The 25,330-nt window shown below is 35.8% G+C and overlaps 1 protein-coding gene across 4 annotated transcripts in view; it reads left to right on the top strand.

Moving 5' to 3' along the window:
- LOC113060886 (nesprin-1-like) overlaps positions 1-25,330 on the top strand; it is a 103,616-nt gene that overhangs the window by 69,594 nt on the left and 8,692 nt on the right. For all 4 annotated transcript variants that reach the window (XM_026230129.1, XM_026230126.1, XM_026230128.1 and 1 more), the window contains 41 exons: positions 153-314; positions 963-1,154; positions 1,941-2,075; positions 2,246-2,346; positions 2,872-3,025; positions 3,670-3,801; positions 3,958-4,107; positions 5,205-5,414; positions 5,500-5,601; positions 6,266-6,385; positions 6,523-6,723; positions 6,817-6,990; positions 7,876-8,007; positions 8,175-8,371; positions 8,455-8,587; positions 9,197-9,379; positions 9,500-9,649; positions 9,814-9,990; positions 11,218-11,373; positions 11,459-11,614; positions 11,712-11,882; positions 11,959-12,092; positions 12,685-12,889; positions 13,678-13,860; positions 13,933-14,079; positions 15,037-15,191; positions 15,332-15,479; positions 15,550-15,644; positions 15,743-15,977; positions 16,053-16,247; positions 17,328-17,453; positions 17,526-17,681; positions 18,307-18,465; positions 19,059-19,225; positions 20,273-20,435; positions 20,519-20,706; positions 21,476-21,626; positions 21,709-21,891; positions 22,836-22,973; positions 23,056-23,247; positions 24,381-24,705. In XM_026230129.1, coding sequence (XP_026085914.1) covers positions 153-314; positions 963-1,154; positions 1,941-2,075; positions 2,246-2,346; positions 2,872-3,025; positions 3,670-3,801; positions 3,958-4,107; positions 5,205-5,414; positions 5,500-5,601; positions 6,266-6,385; positions 6,523-6,723; positions 6,817-6,990; positions 7,876-8,007; positions 8,175-8,371; positions 8,455-8,587; positions 9,197-9,379; positions 9,500-9,649; positions 9,814-9,990; positions 11,218-11,373; positions 11,459-11,614; positions 11,712-11,882; positions 11,959-12,092; positions 12,685-12,889; positions 13,678-13,860; positions 13,933-14,079; positions 15,037-15,191; positions 15,332-15,479; positions 15,550-15,644; positions 15,743-15,977; positions 16,053-16,247; positions 17,328-17,453; positions 17,526-17,681; positions 18,307-18,465; positions 19,059-19,225; positions 20,273-20,435; positions 20,519-20,706; positions 21,476-21,626; positions 21,709-21,891; positions 22,836-22,973; positions 23,056-23,247; positions 24,381-24,705 — 6,733 coding nt within the window. The remainder of the gene's footprint in view (positions 1-152; positions 315-962; positions 1,155-1,940; positions 2,076-2,245; positions 2,347-2,871; positions 3,026-3,669; positions 3,802-3,957; positions 4,108-5,204; positions 5,415-5,499; positions 5,602-6,265; positions 6,386-6,522; positions 6,724-6,816; positions 6,991-7,875; positions 8,008-8,174; positions 8,372-8,454; positions 8,588-9,196; positions 9,380-9,499; positions 9,650-9,813; positions 9,991-11,217; positions 11,374-11,458; positions 11,615-11,711; positions 11,883-11,958; positions 12,093-12,684; positions 12,890-13,677; positions 13,861-13,932; positions 14,080-15,036; positions 15,192-15,331; positions 15,480-15,549; positions 15,645-15,742; positions 15,978-16,052; positions 16,248-17,327; positions 17,454-17,525; positions 17,682-18,306; positions 18,466-19,058; positions 19,226-20,272; positions 20,436-20,518; positions 20,707-21,475; positions 21,627-21,708; positions 21,892-22,835; positions 22,974-23,055; positions 23,248-24,380; positions 24,706-25,330) is intronic.

Raw genomic sequence — 25,330 nt, 5'->3', positions numbered from 1 at the left:
GATGGATGTTATCATTAACGTCATGATAAGTATTTCATGTTTCTTCAGAATGTTATGGTGTTCAGATTTTTTCATTCATTTTATTGCCTGTTAAAGGCTTCTTTTCTTTAAAGATAGCCAGTATATGTATGTGTATATGCTGATGTGTGTAGGAGCGACAGAGTGAACGAGTGGAAAAGCAGCAACAGGCTCAGGCTTTGCAGTGCTACCTGAACCAGGCAGACCAGCTGGACCAATGGCTGCAGAGCACTCGCAGTGACATCACTTCCTGTTCTAAGGACTCATACATGGAAGAGCAACTCATAGACTCTCAGGTTAGAGCGCCCCCACAGCAGAGTATTAAACTTTATTCATTATTTACAGACTGAAGTACAAAAGTAATGTATTATTTTGTGTCAACTCCTAAAATGTATGCCTGCTTTGTGTGATTGAGTTTTTTGATTGGAAACTTTGTGAACTCTAAACAGCATTATTAGAAGGCCTGTGAGCGTTCAGATGGATTGATTCTTAAGCGTCTGTGGCACAAGCTGTAATCAGATTATGTAAATGTCTCAACGTATCACCGTTCACAGTTATAATGGCTTTAAGGGTATTAGAGGATTCCTGAGAGAGGATTGGGATCTGCTCTGCCTCCTATTACATATTCATGAGGGTGGCTGCAGCATTAGTGGGGAAAGGGGCGGGGCTACTTTTGACTTCATGAGAAGGTTACAAACTGTCAGATGTCCCACTGTGAAACACCTTGACTTTTTATTACAAGCACATGCATAGTCTTGACATTTTTTAGGGTATAATTTCAATTACTTTTATACATTCCTGATATATTAAGGCATGCATGTTTACTGGGAGCATGGCACGTGAGGGATTAGGGATAATGTACAGTGCTGCAGGTGTCGGTAAGGGCCTGGGATGAGAGCGGAAGAACCATGTTTGAGCTGGCCTCGCTTCTGTTGCTCCTGCAGAACATGCTGCTGGAGATCCAGGAGAAGGTGCTGGCTCTCTCCGAGCTCTCCAGACACAGCGAGAATCTTCTTCTGGAGGGCCGGCCGGAGAACAGGGAGGACGCGGAGCAGCTGGCCTGGAAGCTGCGTTCGCTGAAGGGCAGCCTGATGGAGCTGCAGAGGATGCTGCAGGACAAGCAGATCAACATTCAGGTGCCACTTGAACTCTGAATCAAGATCGGAAGATTAGAAGTTTGTGATTCTGTGTCTTAGAGGTTCATTTGGACCTTTAAAAATGTAATTAGCTTAAAATGTACCAAAGTGCTACATGGTATAGTAAAAGTATTAGGTGCTCACACTATTATACTTTGCTATATGTCATAAGTAACTTATGCATGCGCCCAAAAAACATGGTATTATCTTGGTACATAATAATAATTTTATGTAGTAGATTTTTAATAAAATATATACAAATTTAGCAATAAATAAAAGCCCAAAAATATATACATAAAACCAAAATGTAAAAATGCTAAACTATATGAGTTTTACTATATATATATATATATATATATATATATATATATATATATAAATATAATATTAAATATAAAATAATAAAAATAGAATTGATTACTTTTTTCTCTTAGTCTCTTATCTTTTTGTTTTTGCCCTGCAGGCTACTTTAATTTGGGAGGAGTTGAAAGGCCCTCAAAGTGCGAGCGTAATAATAATAATATATCGCTGCAATTTTATTTGTCACTCTATATGCATAATAATTCAGCAGCACTGGGTTTCGTTCTGAATATGACAATCTCCTCCACGGCTTCCTCTTTTCCTGCTATTATTCATAAGAATATTGCAGAATGATAACTGATTATTTGATTCACGATTGGATAATCATTTGGTTTCATGATCATGATTCGGTTTCAGCAATGTGTTTTCAAAATTCAAAACCAAAATTTGAATCCTAATGTATTTAGCATTTTCCCTCTCCTGCAGGATTCCCTCCAGGAGCCGTCAGACTCCAGTGAATCAGACTCCAGTCTCTCCCAGAGTCCAGACATGCAGGACTGGCTGGCCCAGGCCCGCTCCACACGCAGCCTACAGCACCAGGACACCCTCCAGAAGAAGAAGGTAGAGCACATTTTACGAGAAGGTAGTTTTGAGGTTTTAAAAACGAAATAATGGATCTAAAACGATCACCATTGGGTCCTCCAGTGGGAATGAACCTGTAGTAAGTCTACTGTGAATTGCATTCAATAAAAAAGCATCTGTTTAAATGAGGAATGACAATATTAATTCAGGAGCTCGAAGAGCAACTTGCAGAGCAGAAGAAGCTGCTGAAATCTGTAGCGAGTCGCGGAGAGGAAATCCTCACCCAGCAGGCGTCACCCGTCAGAGCCAGGTAACAGTTCTCACACAAGTAACATTTTTACCTCAAACTGAAATCTCTGACTTTAGGAGTTTGCGATATATATTATAACATTATTTATGCTTTTGAACATGCAGGTTAACTGCATTCATGTCCTGTGTGTGTAAATGCATCTAAATGCCACTTCATGCATTGCACAAAATAAATAAATGTTAATACTGATTTCACTTGATTAGTAACATCCCCATAGTATCTTAATATTTGAATTTACTGATGATATGTAAGTATTTAACACAAAGGATGATGCATAAATTTAATTAGGTTAGACAAAATTGGCCATATGAAGGTAAAAATGCCCATAAAAGGTAGAAACCAAGTAAAAGTTTTTGGAAAAATTTCCATTACTCCTACAAACTAATCACTGCACAGAATATATCAAAAGCTTTGGGAGTCATCTGCCCTAAACCTGCCAAAGTATTGCAGAAAATATATATTTTTTGCCATTACCGCTCACCCCTGACTCGCTCTTCACATTTCTGTTTCTCAAATGTTCTGCAGTGCGACAGAGATCCTCTCGCCTGATGTCGAGCCGGAGGGAGACGTTCAGGTCGTGAAGAAGCAGAGGAGAAAGAGATGGGAAAGTCTGAGAAAAGACATGGCCACTAAACTACAGCTCCTCATGAACACGCTGGAGCAAGACAGCAAACAACCGGTACACTTCACTCTTCACATTCACACTCTTCGCATGTTCAAAACACTACTTCATGAGGCTTTGAAACCTTTTCGAATCATTCGTTTTAATTAAGTGTAAATGAATAAAGAAACACATGCAGGCTATTCATATTTGATGATGTGTTAATTGTATATAATACATTACTCTTTCAGTTGTTTGTAATAGTTTTTTTTATACATGTTTGATTTGAGTTGCATTTACAACATTTTGACCAGAAACAGTGACTCGTTTTAGAAGCAAGTGATTCAAAGTTTCTCCCATCAATAGTTCTCATAATTTAAATGTATGAGGGTGGATTACAAATAGCATATATAGACTCTTTTTAGTTTTAAATGCATACATTTTAGTTCAGCAGTTTTATCACCAAGATATTTTCTCCCATAAATCTGTTTTTAATGTATGTTGCGTATTACTATTAGTCTCTATCTCTCTTTCTCTCTCTCTCTCTAGTCCTCTTTCTTTCCCTATTTCTGTTTTCAGCTATTATTTTCCTTTAAACTTTAACACTATTCTTGTTGCTGTCTGGCTGCCTTCAGGGAATATTGTTGCATAACTGGAGCTGCATAACTCTGTTAAACCTCTGTTGGTGGAGTGTTTTGTAAAAGTTGTACATCTTCAAACAGTTTTACTCCAGAACTGCTTGTGTGAAGACTGCAGCTCCGGTCTATAAGAGAGAGACTCACGTCCAGGACAAGTCCAGCCTGATGTCTCTGCACAATGGATTCAGTCAGACAGCAAAGGAGATGACTCCTCAGGTAGACACATTATTATAAAACACTTCTGATACAAATGATACAAATGCATTCTGATACAAATGCATTCTAACGTTTACACCGACAGTTAAGCATTCTGTCGTGCGTTTGTCGTTGGTGTCATGGTAAACACAAGGTTATGTCTGATGGTTTCTGCAGGCCACAGAGCGAGAGGTCTTTCTGATGGAGCAGCAGCTTTATTCAGCAGTCACAGCCACGTCCTCGTGGGTGGATGGTGTGGAGAACACACTGTTTTCTGGCCCTGTGCTTCTGACGGAGAACGCTGAGATGCAGCTCTCTGACCACGAGGTCTGAACATTGGCCGGCAGATTGTTTTGCTATCTGTAACAGATTCCTATGAGACAGACATTAGCTGTCCTCCAGGAGAAACCCAAACCTATTCACAAACACTCATTGGATGTTGTTTTTTTCATGTTAGAGACATTTGTATACTTAAGTATAAAATACTTTAGAACCAGTTGGTATCTGAGATATACGTAGAAATGGATCCCAGTAGTCTTTATATGATTTATATATATATATATATATATATATATATATATATATATATATATATATATATATATATATATATATATATATTTGTCCTTACAAGGACAGAAAATTACATGAAATATTAAAATTGCATGAAATTGATTATTTCTTTTTAAAATATATTTTAAATTATTAAAATTAATTAAATTAGTGAAATAACAATTAAATAGAGACCATTTTTAGTATAATTTCTAGTATTTTTAGAACATTTCTAATATTTTATTAAATTAGTAATTTTAATTAGAGACTTCTGTTTATATAAATGTGTAAGTACTTCAGCATTCCTAATAGTTATTGTTGTCAAGTATTATTAATATAGTATTACTGCATTTATGAATATTTTGCATTAGCTTTTGTTTTTATATTTTATTATAGTTATTATAGTTTTCATTTTAATTTTAGTTTAAGTTTTAGTAATTTTGTTAAATGCTTAATATTTCTATATGGCTCTAATTTTATTTTATTTTATATTTTAGTTGTAGTCATTTTACTTGCCAAGCTTTTTACGTTTAAGTTTTTATTTATTTATTTATATTTTATTTTAATTACTGCTTTTTTATTTATTTTATTATATATTTTGTTTAATTTTTTATCATTTTAGTTAAAAATAATAACACTTATAATAGTAAAAAGTAAAACTACAGATAGAGCTGTAGAATTAAATAAATCACATTTGAATATAAGAGTTACTTCACAAGGTGGCATTGTGTACTTGAAATGTTGTTGGCACTGTGATGAATTGCTTGTACTTCTCTATTGGATAAAAGCATCTGTATATGCATAAATGTACTGTATATAGAAATCTTAAGTTTAGTGAAGTCAAAATGTTGAAATGCTTCCTTTCTTCACAGACATTGGGTAAAGAAGTGACGGAGGTGACGAGGCAGGTCAACCGCAGTGAGGGGCTGATAGTCGGCTCTGTGGGACTCTCTGAAGAAGAGCAGACCCTGATGAAGGACACGCTCGACTGTCTGACTCGTCGTCTGGGAGCTCTGGAGTCAGCGCTGGACCGCCGCTGTGACACCATGAGGAGCAGGATGCGGGAGCTCACAGCTTTCCAGGTGGGAATCAGGCTTGATCAGTAACGTTCAGTTCTGTACATTAATGCAACCCTAAAACTTCATCTCAGTTCCTGTTTCTTTTCAGACGGAGCTGCAGCATCTCTTTAAAGCGCTTAGTGAAAGCAAGTTCCAGATTATCCAGAAAGTGGCAGGAGTTCTTGACCACACAACAACTAAACAGATTGAAGTAAGACAGAATACTTCATATTTGATTAATTAATGCACTGGATAATTAACGATTACTAATTGTATTTCATTTTTAGATGTTGTCATATTTATTAACAATGATTGCATGAGTGTGCAGGTGTTTGTTTTGTTTATATATTATTATTTTCAAATATTTTCAGTTTTTATTTTAATTTGTAAGTTTTTATGCATTTTGTCATTTATTTGTTTCAGTTTTTTTCATATTTATATTCCACTTTAATTTATTTTAATACTTCATCTTATATGTGACCCTGGATGACATTTTTTCGAAATTGAGATTTATACATCATCTTAAAGCTGAATAAATAAGTTTTCCATTGATGTATGGAATTTGTTAGAATAGGACAATATTTGGCTGAGATGTAACTATTGAAGTTTTGATATATTTACGGTAGGAAATTTACAAAATATCTTCTGGAACATGATCATTACAATATTTAATATCTTAATGATTTTTGGCATAAAAACAATACAATGTTTTTTGGCTATTGCTAAAAATATACCCCAGCCACTTGGTCCAGGGTCTATTATGGTAGCTTTATTTATTTTTATAATTTATAGTTTTATGTTTAGTTTTAGTTAACAATAAAACTGTTTACAGTTCATCCATTCATATCACGGTGAGCTCACTTTTGCTCTGACAGACTATTGCAGAGGCCGAGGAGATGCTGAAAGACTCTGAGCACAGAATAACAGAGCTGAAAGCCAGAGGGGCGGAGCTACAGCTGGACCAGTTCTCCACCAATGAGCTGCTGAAGCTACAGGTAACAACCAGTGACATCAACATACACTAAATAAAGAAATCTGTCAAACACTTTTGTGTTATCAGTTAATATAAAAACAGAAAGTAGTCCCGAGTTACAGCAGTGTAGAAGTGAAATACCCGAGTCTTTCTGGACAGGATGCTTATGAGGAGCTGGTGATGACGGTGGGCTCTCGACGGAGCGGACTGAACCAGAACATGGCACTGAAGAATCAGTATGAACGAGTTCTCCAGGATCTAATCGATCTGGTGGACACGGCCCAGGATAAGATGAACGCTGACCAGAAGATGATCGCCAGCTCAGTAGAGGACGTGCACAGCCTTCTAGACAAACACAAGGTACTGTACACCAAACTCCCAGGTACGTCTTGTGTTTATTTAGAAGGCTGTGCACGGCCCTCATAGCCTTATATGTCCCACACTCTTTTGCAGGAATTTTTCCAAGGTTTGGAGTGGCACATGGTCCTCACAGAGACGTTCTACAAAAAAATCAGTGCCTTTGTTTTGCCACATGAGCGTCAGACTCTGGAGGAGACACTAGCCCGGGCTCAGGATGTGCTTAAGCAAGCGCACAAAAGAGGAGTTGAGCTGGAGTGCGTCTCAGAGGTAACAGGATTTTTATGGAGTATTATGTATATACACTGTACACTATTGTTCTGGATTTTGGTGGAAGTTAAAAGTGACAGTAAAGGTTTCTATTTCCAATGAATTGGAGCTTTCCATTAATTAAATTTTTTTTAGCACAGTTTTCACAAAAATAAACAAAATAACATATTATTATTAATAACAATTATTAATATTAATATGGAAAAATAAAATGTTTCCAGTATTAATAATAACAAATGTTATAATGAATAATCAATATTTAATTTTACAACATATTCTAATAAAACATACCGTATTTTCCGGACTATAAGTCACACTTTTTTTCATAGTTTGGTTGGTCCTGCGACTTATAGTCAGGTGTGACTTATTTATTAAAATTAATTTGACATGAACCAAGATTAATGAACTACGAGAAATGAACCAAGAGAAAACAGTACCGTCTCCAGCCGCGAGAGGGCGCTCTATGCAGCTCATTGCTCCTGTAGTCTACACTGAGCAGCATAGAGCGCCCTCTCGTGGTTGGAGACGGTAATGTTTTCTCTTGGTTCTTGGTTCTAAATAAATGCAACTTATAATCCAGTGCGACTTATATATGTTTTTTTCCTCCTCATGACGTATTTTTGGACTGATGCGACTTATATTCAGGTGCGACTTATAGTCCGAAAAATACGGTATATATTTTTAAATGTTAATAATATTTCATAATATTAGTTTTTTACTCCATTTTTTATCAAACAAATGCAGCCTTGGTGAGCGTAAGAGACTTTCAAATCAATAAAAAAATCCTACCGACCCTAAACTGTTAAATGGTAGTAATATTTCCAAGTATGAAACTGTTTCTTACATACTCACGTATGTATTTGTACGTTTTTGTGTCTTTATCAGACGTGGAGTCGTCTAGGTTCAGACTATCAGGACTTGTACCGATTGCTGGAGGCTGTGGAGGGAAGTCTGCCGAGCATCGGTCTGCTGGAGGAGACGGAGGAGAGACTGAATGAAAGAATAGAGCTCTATCAGGTACAAGAGAAATCATCAATCTTCAGCCATCATGCCTTGTTAGTCTAGAGTTAGTCTACAGATCAATATGGGTTTGAACTGTTATTATGAAACAATCTAATAATACCAGTCTAACTGTATCTGATCGACTTTTCCAACTTGACCTTCCATTATCGTCACGATATCAGGCTCTTAAAGCCAGTCTGACGGAGCACCAACACAAGCTGCATCAGGTGCTGGAGGAAGGGAAGCGTCTTCTGTCATATGTGAGCTGCTCCAGCCTGGAGAACAAGCTCACTCTTTTGGGCGAGCACTGGCTCAACAACTCCACCAAGATCGACAAAGAGCTACAGATCCTGGAATCCATCCTGAAGCACTCGACAAGGTCAGGGGATTTTTTCAACTGAATTTCATGTCTGTTATTTAATTATTATATTTTATATTAAATGTGCATGTTGTTTGTCATAGGTATAAGCGTGAGTCTGTTGAACTGAGTCGCTGGCTACAGGAGGCTCTGGAACGCTTGGAGTTCTGGAACACACAGTTTGTTGCTGGTCCTCAGGAACTGGAGATGGTTAAAGACCAGCTATCAGCTTTTCTGGTTAGTTAGACTGGTGCAATGTTAAGAAATCACAGGCATGGGGTGTTTGGGATGTTGGTACATTTGGTCAACCAGTTTCACCAGAAAGACCATACTGGTCCAAGCTTTGCTAGTGAACAAAATTGAATTATTTTATTTTATTTTATTTTATTTTATAAAATTTTTATTTTATTTTTTAATTTAATTATTTAATTTTTTTATTTATTAAGCCTATCCCAGTGTATCGGACCATATTTATTTTATTTTATTTTATTTTTATTTTTATTTTTTTAATTTTATTTTTAATTTTATTTTTAATTTTATTTTTAATTTTATTAAATTAAATTTAATATTTGTATTTTTTATTAAGCCTATCCCAGTGTCCCGGACCATATTTATTTAATTTATTAATTTTTCTATTGTATTTTATTTTAATAATAATAATATATAGTTATTATAAAATAACTGATATTCTGTTTTTGTCAACGAAAATATTTTCGAAAGAAGATTAAATGAACAATTATGGATAATTCACCAATTATTATCTGCATAATTATTTATATTTTTGGATGTCTATAAAGAAGTAATTCCAGAAACCACCTGAGACGTTCTGTCTTTTCTTCTGTGCAGGAGTTCAGTAAGGAGGTGGAGAGCCGCTCCAGTCTGAAGGCCTCAGTGCTGAACGAGGGAAACCAGCTGCTCAGACTCAAGAAGATGGACACCACGTCCCTGCGCTCTGAACTCGCCCGTCTGGACTCTCAGTGGTCAGAACTGCTCGCCCACATTCCAGTAGTTCAAGAAAAACTCCACCAGGTACTGACCAGCACTTCCACTCAATAAAAAACAGGCCTTTCTGCTCCAACAAATAGAATTAGTTTAATATCTGGGGTTCCTTCATCTTTTGAATGTAATTTATTTATTTTTTTGTTTTAGTCTCAGATGGATAAGCTAGCATCCCGTCATGCTATCACCGAGCTTGTGAACTGGATGTCATTGATGGAGCGAGTGATAGTAGAGGACGAGGAGAATCTCAAAGGGGCTGTCGGGTCAAAGGTCATCCAGGAGTACCTGCAGCGATACAAGGTGACTTCATTCAGCTGTTTTACACCAGTTAAGAGTCTACAAAAGGTCTATCATATTTGGTTGGATTGGATTTTATCTTCAGAAGTGTACACAAGAATAAGTGTATTTTTCTGTGTATAATGGAGAACTGTTTTCTTCGTGTGGTTGTCATTTACTTTCTGTAGGGCTTCAGAGTGGATGTGAACTGCAAACAGCTGACTGTGGACTTTGTGAATCAGTCAGTGCTCCAGATCAGTGGTGCAGACGTGGAGAGCAAACGCAGCGATAAAACAGATTTCGCAGAGAAACTTGGTGCCATGAACTGTCGCTGGCAGATACTGCAGACACGTATCACAGAGAGGGTGAGACTTCAGCTGCAGACTTCACACTCTTCAGACTCTAGTCAGACTTCTCTCTGGGAGATCATTTCATTCCAAGCTGTTTTTTTATTAATTTTTATTTACGATTAAAGGGATAGTTCATCCCAAAATTTTAACTCTGTCATTAATACTCACCCTTATGTTGTTCCAGTCCCCTAACACTTCCGTGCTATTTCAAATGTATAGTTCTGAAGCGACGTGAACGCTTTTGTGTGCCAAAAAAACTAGAATGTGGTACTTTTATTTGTATATGTCAGCAATGATGTCATTGTAATATTTGCATACTACTGTAAATTGTGATTACATACAGATTTTGAATTAGTGTTAGTCTTTGCTACATGATTGCTAAATTGTGTCATAAAATTGCACAAACTTGACCCTAGACCACAAAACCAGCCATAAGTGTGCATTTTTTGAAATTGAGATTTATATATCATGTTTCAATTGATATTAGAATATTAGAATACAATATTTGGCCGAAATGCAACTGTTTGAAAATCTGGAATCTGAGGTTGCAAAGAAAACTAAATCAAAATACTGAGAAAATCACTTTTAAAGTTGTCCAGATAAAGTTCTTAGCAATGCATATTACTGATCATTAATTAAGTTTTAAAATATTTATTGTAGGAAATTTACAGGAAAATGATCTTTACTTGATATCCTAATGATTTTTGGCATAATATAAAAATCAATAATTTTGACTGCTACAATGTATTTATGACAAGGGCAATAAATCAATCTGATTAGCCTTCTCTAAAAACACACATGACATGGCCTTAGAAAATATTTCATAAAATTCAGATTTTACAGATTAGATTATGAAATTTCAAATGAAGCATTGGTAGACTTGTGGCTTTAGCTACATTGTGTTTCTAAACTCATATCATACATCAACAATTTTTTTAATACATTTAAAAAATATGTTTTTAATATTTTTATTTTTGTTCTTATGTTTGAGTTTATATACCTCTATTATCATAACAGTCTGAGTGATTCTGATTCTTGAACAGTATTATGTATATGTATCAGTATTATGATTATGTATCTAGTCAGAAAGAATCATGAGCAGAAACCTTTTTATTTTGGGAATGTCATTTCTGTCTCCATGTCGAAAATGGGAGGTGACTGGTTCGGGTTTAAGGGACTCAAGATGGTTTTTGTGGTCCGGGGTCACAAATGTGTTGTTAAATGTAACTTTTGTTGTTTCAGGTACAGTTTCTGGAAGGCTTGTCAGAATCCTGGGTTGAATATGAGGGTAAAGTTCAGACTCTTCAGGCATGGCTGAACGCTCAGGAGGACAGACTCAAGAGAAAACACAGGATTGAGAACTTATCCTCTGTGCAGAACGCTCTCAAAGACTGCCAGGTTTGACCAAAGACAATCTTATTTTATTCAACGTCACCTCTACGACTGGAATACAGATTCCTCTTTATCTCCCATGTCACTTCAGGAGATTGAGGAGATGCTGAAGGAGAAGGAGAAGGAGCTGGAGAGAGTGGAGGAACAGGCTTGTGCTCTCGTCCAGAATAAGACCGACGAGGCCTGTGCTGTGGTCATGGAGTCTCTACAAGCCCTGAATAACACATGGGCCAATCTGGACCACCTGGTACTTACTGTTTTAATTAGAGCATACGGAATAGAATTTATATATAGTTGTAGTGTTTGTTCGTGGGCTCAATTGTGTTTGAATTGCTATGTCTCAGATCGGACAGCTCAAGATCAGTCTGAAGTCTGTCCAGGACAAGTGGAGTCAATACAAACAAGCGTCTGAAGAGATCAACGTCTACCTGACGGAGGGACGCTACTCTGTGTCCCGCTACCGTCTGCTCACAGCATCTCTGGAGGCTTCGCGGCTACAGGTGGAGAGCCTGCAGGTAAAGCAAGTGCAATTGTAAAATATGGACCGGAAGTGGACAAAATAACTCATGTTCTTTCTTGGGACATCTGTAGAACCTGCAGGAGGAGCTGGAGAAGCAAGAAAGCAGTCTGAGAAAATTTGGATCAGTTACACATCAGCTTCTGGAGGAGTGTCACCCGTCTGTGTCTGACACACTCAATAACACACTGAAAGACATTAACGCCAGGTGCAGTTTTCATTGTCTGTCAATTATTTGTATGTGTGTGTGTGTGTGTGTGTGTGTGTGTGTGCGCGCATATATAGCATACGATGATACTGTCACAGTACTTTTTTGTAAATGTTTCTATGTACCGTGTTTTTCAGACTATAAGTCGCACCTGAGTATAAGTCGCATTTATTTAGAATGAAGAACCAAGAGAAAACATTACCGTCTACAGCCACGAGAGGGCGCTCTATGTCTTCAGTGTAGTCTACAGTAGAACTGAGCAGCATAGAGCGCCCTCTGGCGGCTGGAGACGGTAATGTTTCCTCTCGGTTCATCTCTCTTAGTTAATTTCTCTGGGTTCATATCAAATTAATTTTGATAAATAAGTCGCACCTGACTTTAAGTTGCAGAACCAGCCAAAATATGAAAAAAAGTGTGACTTATAGTCTGGAAAATACGGAAATTGGATACAGTTATAGGGCTAGGACTTCAGTGAAAAATGTGTCAGCTAAAGAACTTCGATCTATAATCCAAAGTGTTTTAGTTTGTAAAGTCAAATGGTTTTGTGAGTGAGGTTGATGGAATGGAAGTGTGTGTGTTTTGTGGTCTTCAGGTGGACCAGTCTGCAGGAGGAGATCGTGGAGCGTCTGAAGAGCAGTAAGGCTCTCCTGCAGCTGTGGCAGAGCTATAAAGATCTTCATGGACAGAGCGACTCCAGCATCCACACACTAGAGGAGAGAGCAAACCAGATGCTGAAGACAGCCGGCCACAAAGACATCACCGAGGAGGAAGTGTCCACCTGGATCCAAGACTGTGCTGTGAGTGCAACTGTGTGTGTGTGTGTGTGTGTGTGTGTGTGTGTGTGTGTGTGATTATGTGGTAAAACTTTACCTTAAGATTTCATGTTAACATTAGTTTAACTAAGAATGAACAATACTTCTACAGCGTTTGTTAATCTTAGTTAAGTCTCAACATCTACTGCTACATTTTTAAGATCAAATGTTGTATCTGTTAACATGAACGTGAACATTAACATTAATGTCAGAAGTATCCACATTAAATTGTATTTAATGTATTATAATCATTTATAGTTATTTTTTTAATTCATTTTAATTTCTTTTTTTTCTTGATGTAATGCCTTAAAATCAATTGTATGATATGCTCTCATAAATAAGTGTTTGACTTTTCTACTAATGCACTAATCATCAATTCTGAACAGCCACTACTTCTCTGCATTTTTATATTTCATATTAACCCTTATTGAGAAAGCAGAATCATGTTCATCTCAATCCAAGTTGTAAATGCATTTAACTCATTTAAAATAATATTTAATGAATTGTATATGTTTAAATTAGATTTTAGATTAGCTGTGGATATAAAACAATATTATTAATTATAATGTGTAGTATAAGGCAGTATATCTATCGCTGTAGATCCTGTGGAATACAGAAAATACAGGTTTGTGAATAGTTTTTAAATAGTTTGTGGATCCAATATGCAATAATCATAAATTCTCAGCAGCAACTTCTTGTGTAGCTTTTTTTGAATTCATAATCAGCCACATTAGGAATGTAGATTCATTTCCTCTCATGCCATGTGTCTTCAGGAGCTGCTGCGCTCTCAGGCTCCCGTCCAGGCGTCTCTGCAGGTTTTACTGGAGCTGGGAGAGCAGCTCAAACAGCAGGTGGACACCTCTGCTGCGGCCTCCATCCAGTCTGACCACCTGTGTCTCACCCAACGCCTCGGTGCTGTAGAGCAGAGCCTGAGCCGACAGCAGGTGGCGCTGCAGGTGAGTGAAGAAGAGCATTCAGTGCCCTGTCAGAGTGTTTGAGTGTTTGGTGCTGAGGGGTTTTCTCCCCAGGCTGGAGTTCAGGACTATGAGACGTTTAATGAGCAGTTGGACTCTCTGTCCCTCTGGATCGTGGAAGCTGAGGAGGTTCTGAAAGGCCAGGATCCCAACGGTTCCTCTGACCAGTCACTGATCCGGGACCGCATGGAGGAACTCAAGGTATACAAGAATGAATGAATAAATGATGCTGGGATGCCTGGAAAAATCTAATCAATGCTGTTCTTGTATATCAAAAACATTTTTTTTTTCGTTAATTGAATTAAAGCTGAAATAAAATAAAATATAAATATTATATGAATTATTTTTTTAATGTTGCCTTGGTTAAAATTGCTAAAACTAAAACTGAGATAAAAAAAAAATACATTAAAATCAGTAAAGCACATAACAAAATCACTAAAAAAAAATGTCAATCTACAAATATAAAAATGACAGCTAATTCAAAATATTAATAAATATTATATAATATAAATAATACCAAAATAACCTTGAAATAAATCTGAAGGAAATAAAAAAAAAATAATCAGTTAAATAAAAATCATTAACTCACATAACAAAATTACTGAAAATGTACTAAAATAAAAATGTGAAAATCTAAAAATCAAAGCTAATTCAAAATATTAATAAACACTACAGTAGTATATAAATATAACCAAAATAACCTTAAAATAAATCTGAAGAAAAAAAAATCTGTTTAATAAAAATCATTAACTCACATAACAAAATTACTAAAACTTAAACTAAAATTAACATTTGGAAATCTACACATCAAAGCTACTTCAAAATATAAATAAATACTATAGTAGTATATAAATAATACTAGATTAAGCCAGGATCAGGGTGGCCGATATGTACACTGTTAGTCGAATATATTGGACACATAATGTTAATTGTATCTTATTTATTATGTTATTATTTTTATACAGAGATGTTTTACATATACATAAACTGTATAGGAAACAATTAAGGCAGCTTCCATTTGATTCACTTTATTTATTTTTTGATCATTATGTACTTCAGATACACTCAAAAAATCGTAAACGTGTACTGTGTCACTTAAAATGAGCTGGCTAATATATTCGTTGACCACCGATGTTTTTTGTGTGTTTTTCTGTGCAGAAGCAAATGCTGAAGTTCAGCAGTATGGCTCCTGATCTGGAGCGGCTGAATGATCTGGGTTACAGACTCCCTCTCAACGACTCGGAGATGAAACGCCTGCAGAACCTCAACAGAAGCTGGTCCACCTCCTCAGCTCAGACCACTGAGAGATTCAGGTTTGCTCCAGCTAAACATGAACAAGGATGACAGTACTCTTAAATACTCTGCATGGCTCTTTGTGGGCTTTGTAAAGAGCTTCATGGAAATATATAGTACTATAATATATAGTGTCAACTGTGTTTAATTCTCTTCTCAGCAAACTTCAGGCCCTTCTACTACAGCAGCAGACCTTTCTGGAGAAGTGCGAGGCGTGGATGGAGTTCCTGGTGCAGACGGAGGAGAAACTGACCGTGGAGATTTCCGGAAACTTCCAGAGCCTGATGGAGCAGCAGAGAGCTCATGAGGTGAGACGTACAAAAGCAAATTAGGAGTTGCAAACCTTGCCTAGATGCTAATAAATGAGCAATGTCACAGCTGTTTCAGGCGGAGATGTTCAGCAGACAGCAGATCCTTCACTCTATCATCAGCGATGGACAACACATGCTGGAGCAGGGACAGGTGGACGACAGGTGAGCGACATCATCAGATATATGCATGCGCAAGATACTAGCATTCAATATACCTGAACACACTGAACGCTCATATCGCACCTGACCCGTGTCTCCAGAGATGAGTTCAAGCTGAAGCTGGCTCTGCTCAGTAACCAGTGGCATGGGGTGGTGAGACGGGCACAGCAGCGCAGGGGCATCATAGACAGTCTCCTGCGGCAGTGGCAGCGCTACAGGAAGATGGTGGAGAAGCTGAGGAAGTGGTTGGTGGAAGCGTCCCATCAGGCCGAGACCCTGCAGGCGTGTGCACCTGTGCCACTGCAACAGGCGCGAGCCATGCTGGATGCAGTTCAGGTAAGTATTGTTTGATCTAACATGCTTTTGTGCTGGCTGTTGGCGCCCCCTGCTGACGCTCGGTTGATCCTGCAGCTGAGGGAGAAGGTTCTGCTGAGACAGCAGGGCAGTTACATCCTGACGGTGGAGGCAGGGAGACAGCTGCTTCTGTCTGCTGACACACGAGCCGAAGCCGCTCTACAAGAGGAGCTGCTCGACATACAGGAGCGCTGGAGACATGCCAACATCCGCCTGGAGGAACACAAGAAAGAGCTGGCCGTCCTGCTCAAGGTAGAGTTCTCCATGTCACAGCGATATGATGTTTTTCTTGCAATATAAATAAATACATATCTTCCAAAAATGTAGTCATCTCTCCCATGAGCATGAAAAACCAGGCGTCTCTTTTTATTCACTTATTCATTTTCATTAATAAATATTAATAATGAATTAATTTCAGTTAATTTGTAAATATTTTTATTTGTAATTTCCAAGTCTGGAAAAGTCATGGAAATTAATTAAATCTTTAGTAAAAATCCTTGGTATTTAATTTATTTGACAAAGGATGTTGGAACACGGTTTATAAAATAGTGTTCCCAGAAGCTCTTGCACCCGATGTTTTTTGTTGTTTTTGTTGTTTGTGTTTACATATTCAGTATATATATATATATATATATAATTAATTAAAATAATGATATAAATATCAATATCAAAAAATGATATTAAAAATAAGAATGCGCATATACATAATAAATATGGATATAAGTTAATAATAATATTAAAATAACAGTTAAATACTACTATCAAGGTAATTATAGTTAACTAAACCTGAAAACATAAATTAACCTGAAATAAAATTCTTTATAAAAACATTTTATTTATTCATAGTTTAGTATAAAACTGAAGTAAAAAATAATAAAAACTGTACTGACATTTTTTTAAAATAATAATAATAAAAATGGCAAAAACATGACAAAATTACTAAACATTTAAAATACACATTCAAATAAAGTTGGAAAATATAAAAATAAAAACTTTATATATTTAAAAAAAACTATTAGTTTCTTGATTATTATTAGTTTTAAAAAAGTGTGTTTGGGTGTTTTAGATTATTGTAAAGATAATTGTATTTTTCAAGTTTGTGTGTGTCCCTGATTCTGTCAAAAATCGCTTTATAGCAGTTCCACATCGGTCCATTTTTTTATTTTGCTCTCAAACAAAAGTCTGCATGAGTTTGTCTGCATCACTACATTGATTTACAGGGTGTTTTCGGATGATAAAGCGATGCATGATCCTGTAATTGTTTCGAATGTGTTGGTCTCAAAAAACACTTTGACTTTGACTTTGACTGACACACTTTCAAACTGCATGTAGGATTGGGAGAGATGTGAAAAAGGTATCGGAGGATCTCTGGAGAAACTGAGAGCTTTCAAACACCAGCTTTCCCATCCGCTCCCAGATCGCCACGAGGAGCTGCAGTCTGAACAGATGCGCTGCAAGGTATGCACAATAACAATCAATAACTGAATAACAATGAAATGATGAGACATAATGAACACCCATTTCCTGCAGGACCTGGAGAGCATGTTTGACGGCTGGAAGGAGGATCTGACCCATCTGACGGCGTTGAGAGAGTCTCTGTCCACTCACATCAGTCCTGAAGATCTGCGCGTGCTGCAGGAACGCATTGAGCTCCTGCACCGCCAGTGGGAGGAGATCTGTCACCAGGTACACATCTAACCATTAGGTGGCGCTGTTTTACTACATGAGCATGCATTGTGAGTGCAAACTCTTGCAAAACCTTTTAGGATATCATAGGCACATTCATACAAGTGCTATCTGGGCTCCATAGGAAGCTCATTGGGTTTTAAAACACAGTCTTCAAAAACGGTTTTGCTGTGCAATCCAGTTCCAGTTGAGTAATGCAAAGCACCAGTTTTTAGCTCAACGTGAAACTTGAATGCAAAGCGAGGAAGATGTTTCATGCAGCCTCTGTCTTCTGTGGCATCCGGTGCGTGAGCTGAGACACCACAGGATGTGAGAGTACATTTGATATTTCAGTAGAAAGATTTAACTCTAGGTCTGACAGAAACTCTTCACTCGTGCTGTATTGTAAATGAGGCTCTGGTAAGCATACTGCTTTGCCCTTATGGTCTGATTTCTGCTTTTCTGGGCGTGTGTGTTTATATACTTTTTCATTTTGCACATTGCAAAGATATAGAGAGACGTCGTGGCTAAATATTTAATTGAATCTACTTAGATTTAGCTTAAATGCTCAACCATATTTGTAATAAGTGAAGTATATGTGTGTGTGTGTGTGTGTGTGTGTGTGTGTGTGTGTGTGTGTGTGCAGCTGTGTCTGCGCAGGCAGCAGGTGAGTGAGAAGCTGAATGAATGGGCCGTCTTCAATGATAAATACAAGGAGCTGTGTGAATGGCTGACACAAATGGAAAGCAAAGTATCCCAGAATGGAGACATCAGCATCGAAGAGATGATCGAGAAACTACGAAAGGTAACAATCAAATCGTACTCTTTTTCAGTTACAAATATTTTGCTTGTATTTCATGTTCTGTAATTTAATACTATAACCTATATCTATGTACTGTCTATAGTATTCAATCATAGAATTATAATTGATATGTGCAATAGTATTTTATATATATTTTTAATTACTTATAATAAAATATATAATTACATATGCAATATAACATCAAATTTATTTTAGATATTGATATTTTTAATTTATGTATTTTATTTTATTTTTTTATGCAATATATAATGTAATATATTGCATGATTTTATATATATATATATATATATATATATATATATATATATAATTTGTTATTAGATTTTTTTAATAAAAATAATATAATAATATTTAATTTGATTTAACATTATTCTATTTTACAGTTATTTTTAAGACAGTGTTGCCTAACACCAGTAAATGTCTTAATATAGTATTAACAACGACTGTAGCTCAAATGGTAATTTGGCGGAAACCGTGGTTTCCATGGTTACCCCATTTGCATAAGAGGTGTCTGAAAAGCAACTTGTTTTATCTGGAGTTGAACTGAGTTTTAGTCTGTTGTTGCTGTGTCTCAGGACTATCAGGAAGAGGTGGCGGTGGTTCAGGAGAATAAACAGGAGCTCCAGCAGCTGGGTGAACGTTTAGCTCGGGCCAGTCATGAGAGCAAAGCCTCTGACATCCAACACAAACTGGGGAAAGTCAACGAACGCTGGCAGCACCTGCTCGACCTCATTGGGGCCAGGTACTGGAACACACACACCGCAGTGTGCTTGGCATTATCTGAACTAATTTACATCATATTTGCTCGAAAGTGCTTGTGTTGTGTGTTGTGATTACATTACTTCTCCCTACTTCACAAGTGTCCTGTTTTTATAATAAAACTATTTATATCAAGACCTCTAACACTAGCTTGCTCTATTCTTTTTCTGTTCTATCTGATTTCTTTCTCTTTATTATTATTTAAAAGCCCTTGCTACGTGTACTGTGTTAACCTAACTGAGACTTGTTATAGCTCTTATATATCATTGCTCTCTTGTTGTTTTTGATTGCTTCTATTGTCCTTATTTGTAAGTCGCTTTGGATAAAAGTGTGTGCTTAATGAATAAATGTAAATTTACATGTGAATATGAAAAGATTTTAGTATAAAACTGTTATTTTATTGAATTAATTATTATTTTTACTTTCAGACTTCATTAATTTTAATGATTTATTTTGTAATTTCGTTTTGCGTTTTTGTCATTTTTATTAGTTTTTAATATATATTTTTATCATGTCTGTTAATTTTTAATTTCTGTTTTAGTTGTAATTTTAGTACATCAAGATACTAAATGGAAGTGAAAGATGCTGCCGTTGCAATAAATAATAATTAATTCAATAAAATAAGTTTTATACTAAAATCTTTTCATATTTACATTTAAATTTACATTTATTCATTAAGCAGACGCTTTTATCCAAAGCGACTTACAAATGAATACAGTGGAAGCAATCAAAAACAACAAAAAGAGCAATGATATATAAGAGCTATAACAAGTCTCAGTTAGGTTAACACAGTACACGTAGCAAGGGCTTTTAAATAATATAATAAATAGAAAGAAATCGAAAAAGAATTAGAGCACGCTAGTGTTAGAGGATTTCATATAAATTGTTTTATTATAAAAACAGGACATTTATGAAGTAGGGAAAGGTTTTTGTTTTAGTTAACTAACTAACATTAAATGTTATACTGTATATAGATGTAGACAGTGTGTCTGAAGTTGTGAAAAAAATGTCGATGTCTGTGTGTGTTCAGGGTGAAGAAGCTGCGGGAGACTTTAGTGGCCGTTCAGCAGCTGGATAAGAACATGAATAGCCTGCGCTCTTGGCTCGGCCACATCGAGACCGAACTGTCCCGTCCCATCGTGTACGACACCTGTGACCACCAGGAGATCCAGAGGAAACTAGATCTACAGCAGGTACACACACACACACACACACACACACACACACTGCATTCTGAAAGCATTCGGATGAAGCATTATTCATGGCCTTGGTTCAGGAGCTGCAGAGAGACATCGAGAAGCACAGCACAGGTGTGGCGTCCGTGCTGAACCTGTGTGAGGTGTTGCTGCACGACTGTGACGCGTGTGCTACAGACGCCGAGTGTGACTCCATCCAGCAGGCCACACGCAGCCTGGACCGCCGCTGGAGGAGCATCTGTGCCATGTCCATGGAGAGGAGACTCAAGTATGACCCACGATATAATACCTGTTTTATTCTGAGTTCAGGAACCAGTTATTGTGCTTTTTTTTGTGTTAAATGTGTATCTTGTAATATAGTCAACCTGAAAACTAGTCTGATTTTCACTTTTAAACTGGAAGGTCAAGTTGAGTGCATTGCATTGTGGGATACAGTTTGTTGACTTGTATACTGCACATTTTGGCAAGTGATTTTATCTACTCATGCTTAAAATGTGCATACTGTACACTGAATAAATATTTCATATTGTAGAATTTAGTATGGAAATATATCTTTCTGAAAGTTGGTGTTATTTATCATTTTTATTTACATTTTAGTTCTAGTTTGTGCTCTTGTCATTTTTTATTTTTATTTAGCTTTGACATATTTTAATTTTTCTTTTTTCAGTAAGATACCAAAGCCATTTTATTTTATTTTATTTCATTTTATTTATTTTATTTTATTGCAGCTTTATTGCAGCTCTAATGCAGCTTTAATGCAATGAATGAAAATGATTTATAATTGTTAGTTTTAGTTTACGTTAATTATAACAATGCTAAATGTGATGTGCATGTGTTTGTTAATTAAACCTAAATTTTGCAAAAAATTTTAATATATTTTTTTTATATTTTACATGTTATTTTATCTGTTTACTGTAAGCTTTATTGCAGCTTTATTTCTGTTAATGAAGACTAGTTTTAATAGTTGTAGTTCTACGTTTTGTTAACGATAGATGTGCTAAACGACAAATTTAAACCTAAACTTCGCTCTTTGAAAGGATTGAGGAGACGTGGCGTCTCTGGCAGAAGTTTCTGGATGATTTCTCTCACTTCGAGGAGTGGCTCATGTCGTCGGAGAAGACAGCCGCGCTGCCAAACTCCTCAGGTGTCCTTTACACTGTTGCCAAAGAGGAGCTCAAGAAATTTGAGGTGAGATCATCCAGATTGAAAGAATGTAGTATTGATGAACAGATTCATGTGATTTATATTAATGCTCTATGTTTTTTGTTAGACGTTCCAGCGGCAGGTGCATGAAAGTCTGACGCAGCTGGAGCTGATCAATAAACAGTATCAGCGTCTGGCACGTGAGAATCGCACCGACGCGGCCTGTAGTCTGAGAGAAATGACCCACAACGCCAACCAGCGCTGGGACAACCTTCAGAGACGAGTGTCCTCCGTCCTACGCAGGCTAAAGGTACAGAGCTGATGGATTACCGTATTTTTCAGACTATAAGTCGCACCTGAGTATAAGTCGCATCAGTCCAAAAATACGTCATGATGAGGGAAAAAACATATATAAGTAGCACTGGACTATAAGTTGCATTTATTTAGAACCAAGAACCAAGAGAAAACATTACCGTCTAGAGCCGCGAGAGGGCGCTCTATGTCTTCAGTGTAGACTACAGGAGCACTGAGCAGCATAGAGCGCCCTCTCGTGGCTGGAGACGGTAATATTTTCTATTGGTTCATGTCAAATTAATTTTGATAAATAAGTCGCAGGACCAGTCAAACTATGAAAAAAAGTGTGACTTATAGTCTGGAAAATACGGTAGTTTTACCCCACCCTTTATACTGGTTTGAAAATTAGGCAGTCATCACTTTAATGCACGTTATATTAAAACAAATCTGTGAAAATCACTTTCCATCATTGCTTTTAAAGTGATCATTAAAATAAGATTAAGCTGAGGTTAAATTAAATCTATCAAATGTATAATAGTATCTAGCACTAATTCTAATAATTTTTTAACTTTAAATATAGTTTAACTTTTACATTTTGTTTTTAAAATATTGAACAGCTAAAGAGAAATCAATAAATACATTGTAAATCATTCACACGTTTGCAAAAACTGTTTTTATTTAATGCTAAACTTTCCTAAAAATCTATATTTAGAGGGTGTAAATCAAATGTGTATTTTAAATTCAAGTTTAAATAAACAATATAACTTCAGTTATAGTATTGTATTAGTAATAACAATAATTATTATTAATTATACACCTAATATAATGAATCATAAAAGTATTATTATATATATTTAGTTATTTATTATAATAATATAAATAATATTATTATCAGATAAATGCAAGATAAATACATTTTTAAATTAAAAACTAGATTTAAATAAATTCTGTCCTCTGCAGCACTTTATATGTCAGCGGGAGGAGTTTGAGACGGCACGAGACTGTATCTTGGTCTGGCTCACAGAGATGGACCTGCAGTTAACCAACATTGAGCATTTCTCCGAGTGGGACATCCAGGCCAAAATCAAGCAGCTGAGGGTACATCTCTGGCTTTTATCACTGCATGTGTTCTCCATATCTCCTGTGTCATCCTCTGATGGAGGTTTTCTTCTGCGTCCAGGCGTTCCAGCAGGAGATCACGCTGAACACAGCCAAGATTGACCACATATTCCAGCAGGGTGAAGCTCTTCTGGAAAAGAGCGAGCCGATCGATGCTGCTGTGATCGAGGAAGAGCTTGAAGAACTGCAGCGTTACTGCCAGGAAGTGTTTGGACGTGTGGAACGCTACTACAAGAAACTCATACGATTACCGGTACTTTAAATTCCTCAGATGCTTTTTCTGGCTGATACTGGAGTTCTGTTGCATTATTTTCTATTTATTTATGACTTTTTTATATGTACCTTATTCATTCATTCATTTATTTATATGTACCTTTTTATTTATGACTACCTGTATTTATATATTTAATAAATATTTAATTATTAACACATATAATTATTAGAATTTTAGAAAATATTCATTTATATTTACCTTTGTATATGTTAACATATGTTAATCAATTCATTATTTTATTTTATTTTAATATTTATATATATATATATATATATATATATATATATATATATATATATATATACTATTTGTTTTTATATTTATCTTTTATTAATGTTTACTTTTTCTTTCTCTCTTTATTTATTTATTTATTCATTCACTTTATTTTCATATTTACTTATATACACCAATTTATTTGTGTAAATTTATTTATTTATTTTATTTAGTCCTTTTAATGTTTATTTATATATACTATTTGGATTTATATTTACCTTTTATTTTAACTTGTTTATTCATTCATTAACTTTATTTATATGTACCTTTTTATTTATGACTACCTGTATTCATATATTTATTTACTATTTAATTATTAACGCATATAATTATTAGATTTTTACAAAATATTTATTTATATTTATGTTTACCTTTGTATACGTTAACATTTTTTATTAAGTAATCTATTCATTATTTTATTTTATTAAATTTTTTATATATATACTATTTGTTTTTATATTTATCTTTATTAATGTTTACTTTTTCTTTCTCTATTTATTTATTTGTTCACTTTATTTTCATATTTATTTTTTATATACCAATTTATTCGTGTTTAGTTTATTTTATTTAGCTCTTTTAATGTTTATTTATATATCTACCTTTTATTTTAACTTGTTTATTCATTCATTCGCTTTATTTTTATTTTATTTTAATATTTATTTATATATAGAATTGTTTTTTATATTTACCTTTTATTTATTAATTCATTCAGTCAGTCAGTCATTTTATGCATGCATATTTTTATTTGATTTTTTTACATTTTATTTAATCTACTTTAATTAATTTAGTCAAGGTTTCGATCCCAAAAACGGCTGAGAATTTGTAACTTCTCTATCCAGCTCACAGACGATGAACATGACGTCTCGTACTCGGACCGAGAGTTTGATCTGGACGAGACTGTTGATGTGTCCAGCTTTCCTTGGAGTGAGCGTCTGGGCGATGGTTTTCTGTCGCCTCTGCCCTCGTCCAGTCACTCTGCGTCGCTGGCTGTCCCTCTACGGGCCGAACGCTCGGGCCGAGACACTCCAGCCAGCGTGGACTCCATCCCTCTGGAGTGGGACCACGATTACGACCTGAGCCGGGGTCTGGAGAGCACCAGCAGAGCCTTGTCCTCCGAACCAGGAGAACAGGGAGAGGACGGATACCTGCAGGGTTCAGCATCAGGTCAGTAAAGCATCTTTAGTCCTATAAACAAATGAGAGAGAATAGAGGGTATAAATGAAACCAATGAAGGTTGCACATGTTTATATTGTATGCATGTGTATGCATGTATATGTTTCTTTCAGATGTAGTGATTCCAGAGAGTCCAGAGGCATTTCTAAATTGCATGTAGTGTAGTGTCACAGGTTGATGCCCACTGAGTTCACTCTGGCGTTTGTTCTTGGTTTCTAATGCTTTTGGATTTGCCGAATCAACAGCATTGCTCACAGTATTTTGCAATCAGAGACAGTTGTGAATTTTAAAGATTGTGAATGAATAAGTACATTACAAAAAATCTAATCCTCTTAAATCAAGTGGTTCATCAGTTAAATATTAGTGGTTAACAATTTTTTTAAACTACGCCAGTATCTAGAGGTAACAAAATTCTAACGGGAGAATTTCACAAATTATACAAACATATTTTACATGAAGAAAACAATGCAAATTTTTGGACCAATGTAAATGTGTTTTTGCATTTTTAAATCATAAAGCATTTTCCCCAAAAAAATTCTCATTACTGTTAAACATTTAATTTTTTTTTTTTTTTTTTGCTGTATAACAGTAATTTATAGTTATATATGATTTTTTA

The sequence above is a fragment of the Carassius auratus genome, chromosome 42 (assembly GCF_003368295.1).
Source record: "Carassius auratus strain Wakin chromosome 42, ASM336829v1, whole genome shotgun sequence".
In the NCBI taxonomy this organism is placed as follows: Eukaryota; Metazoa; Chordata; class Actinopteri; order Cypriniformes; family Cyprinidae; genus Carassius; species Carassius auratus.
This window is presented reverse-complemented; position numbering and strand designations above follow the sequence as displayed.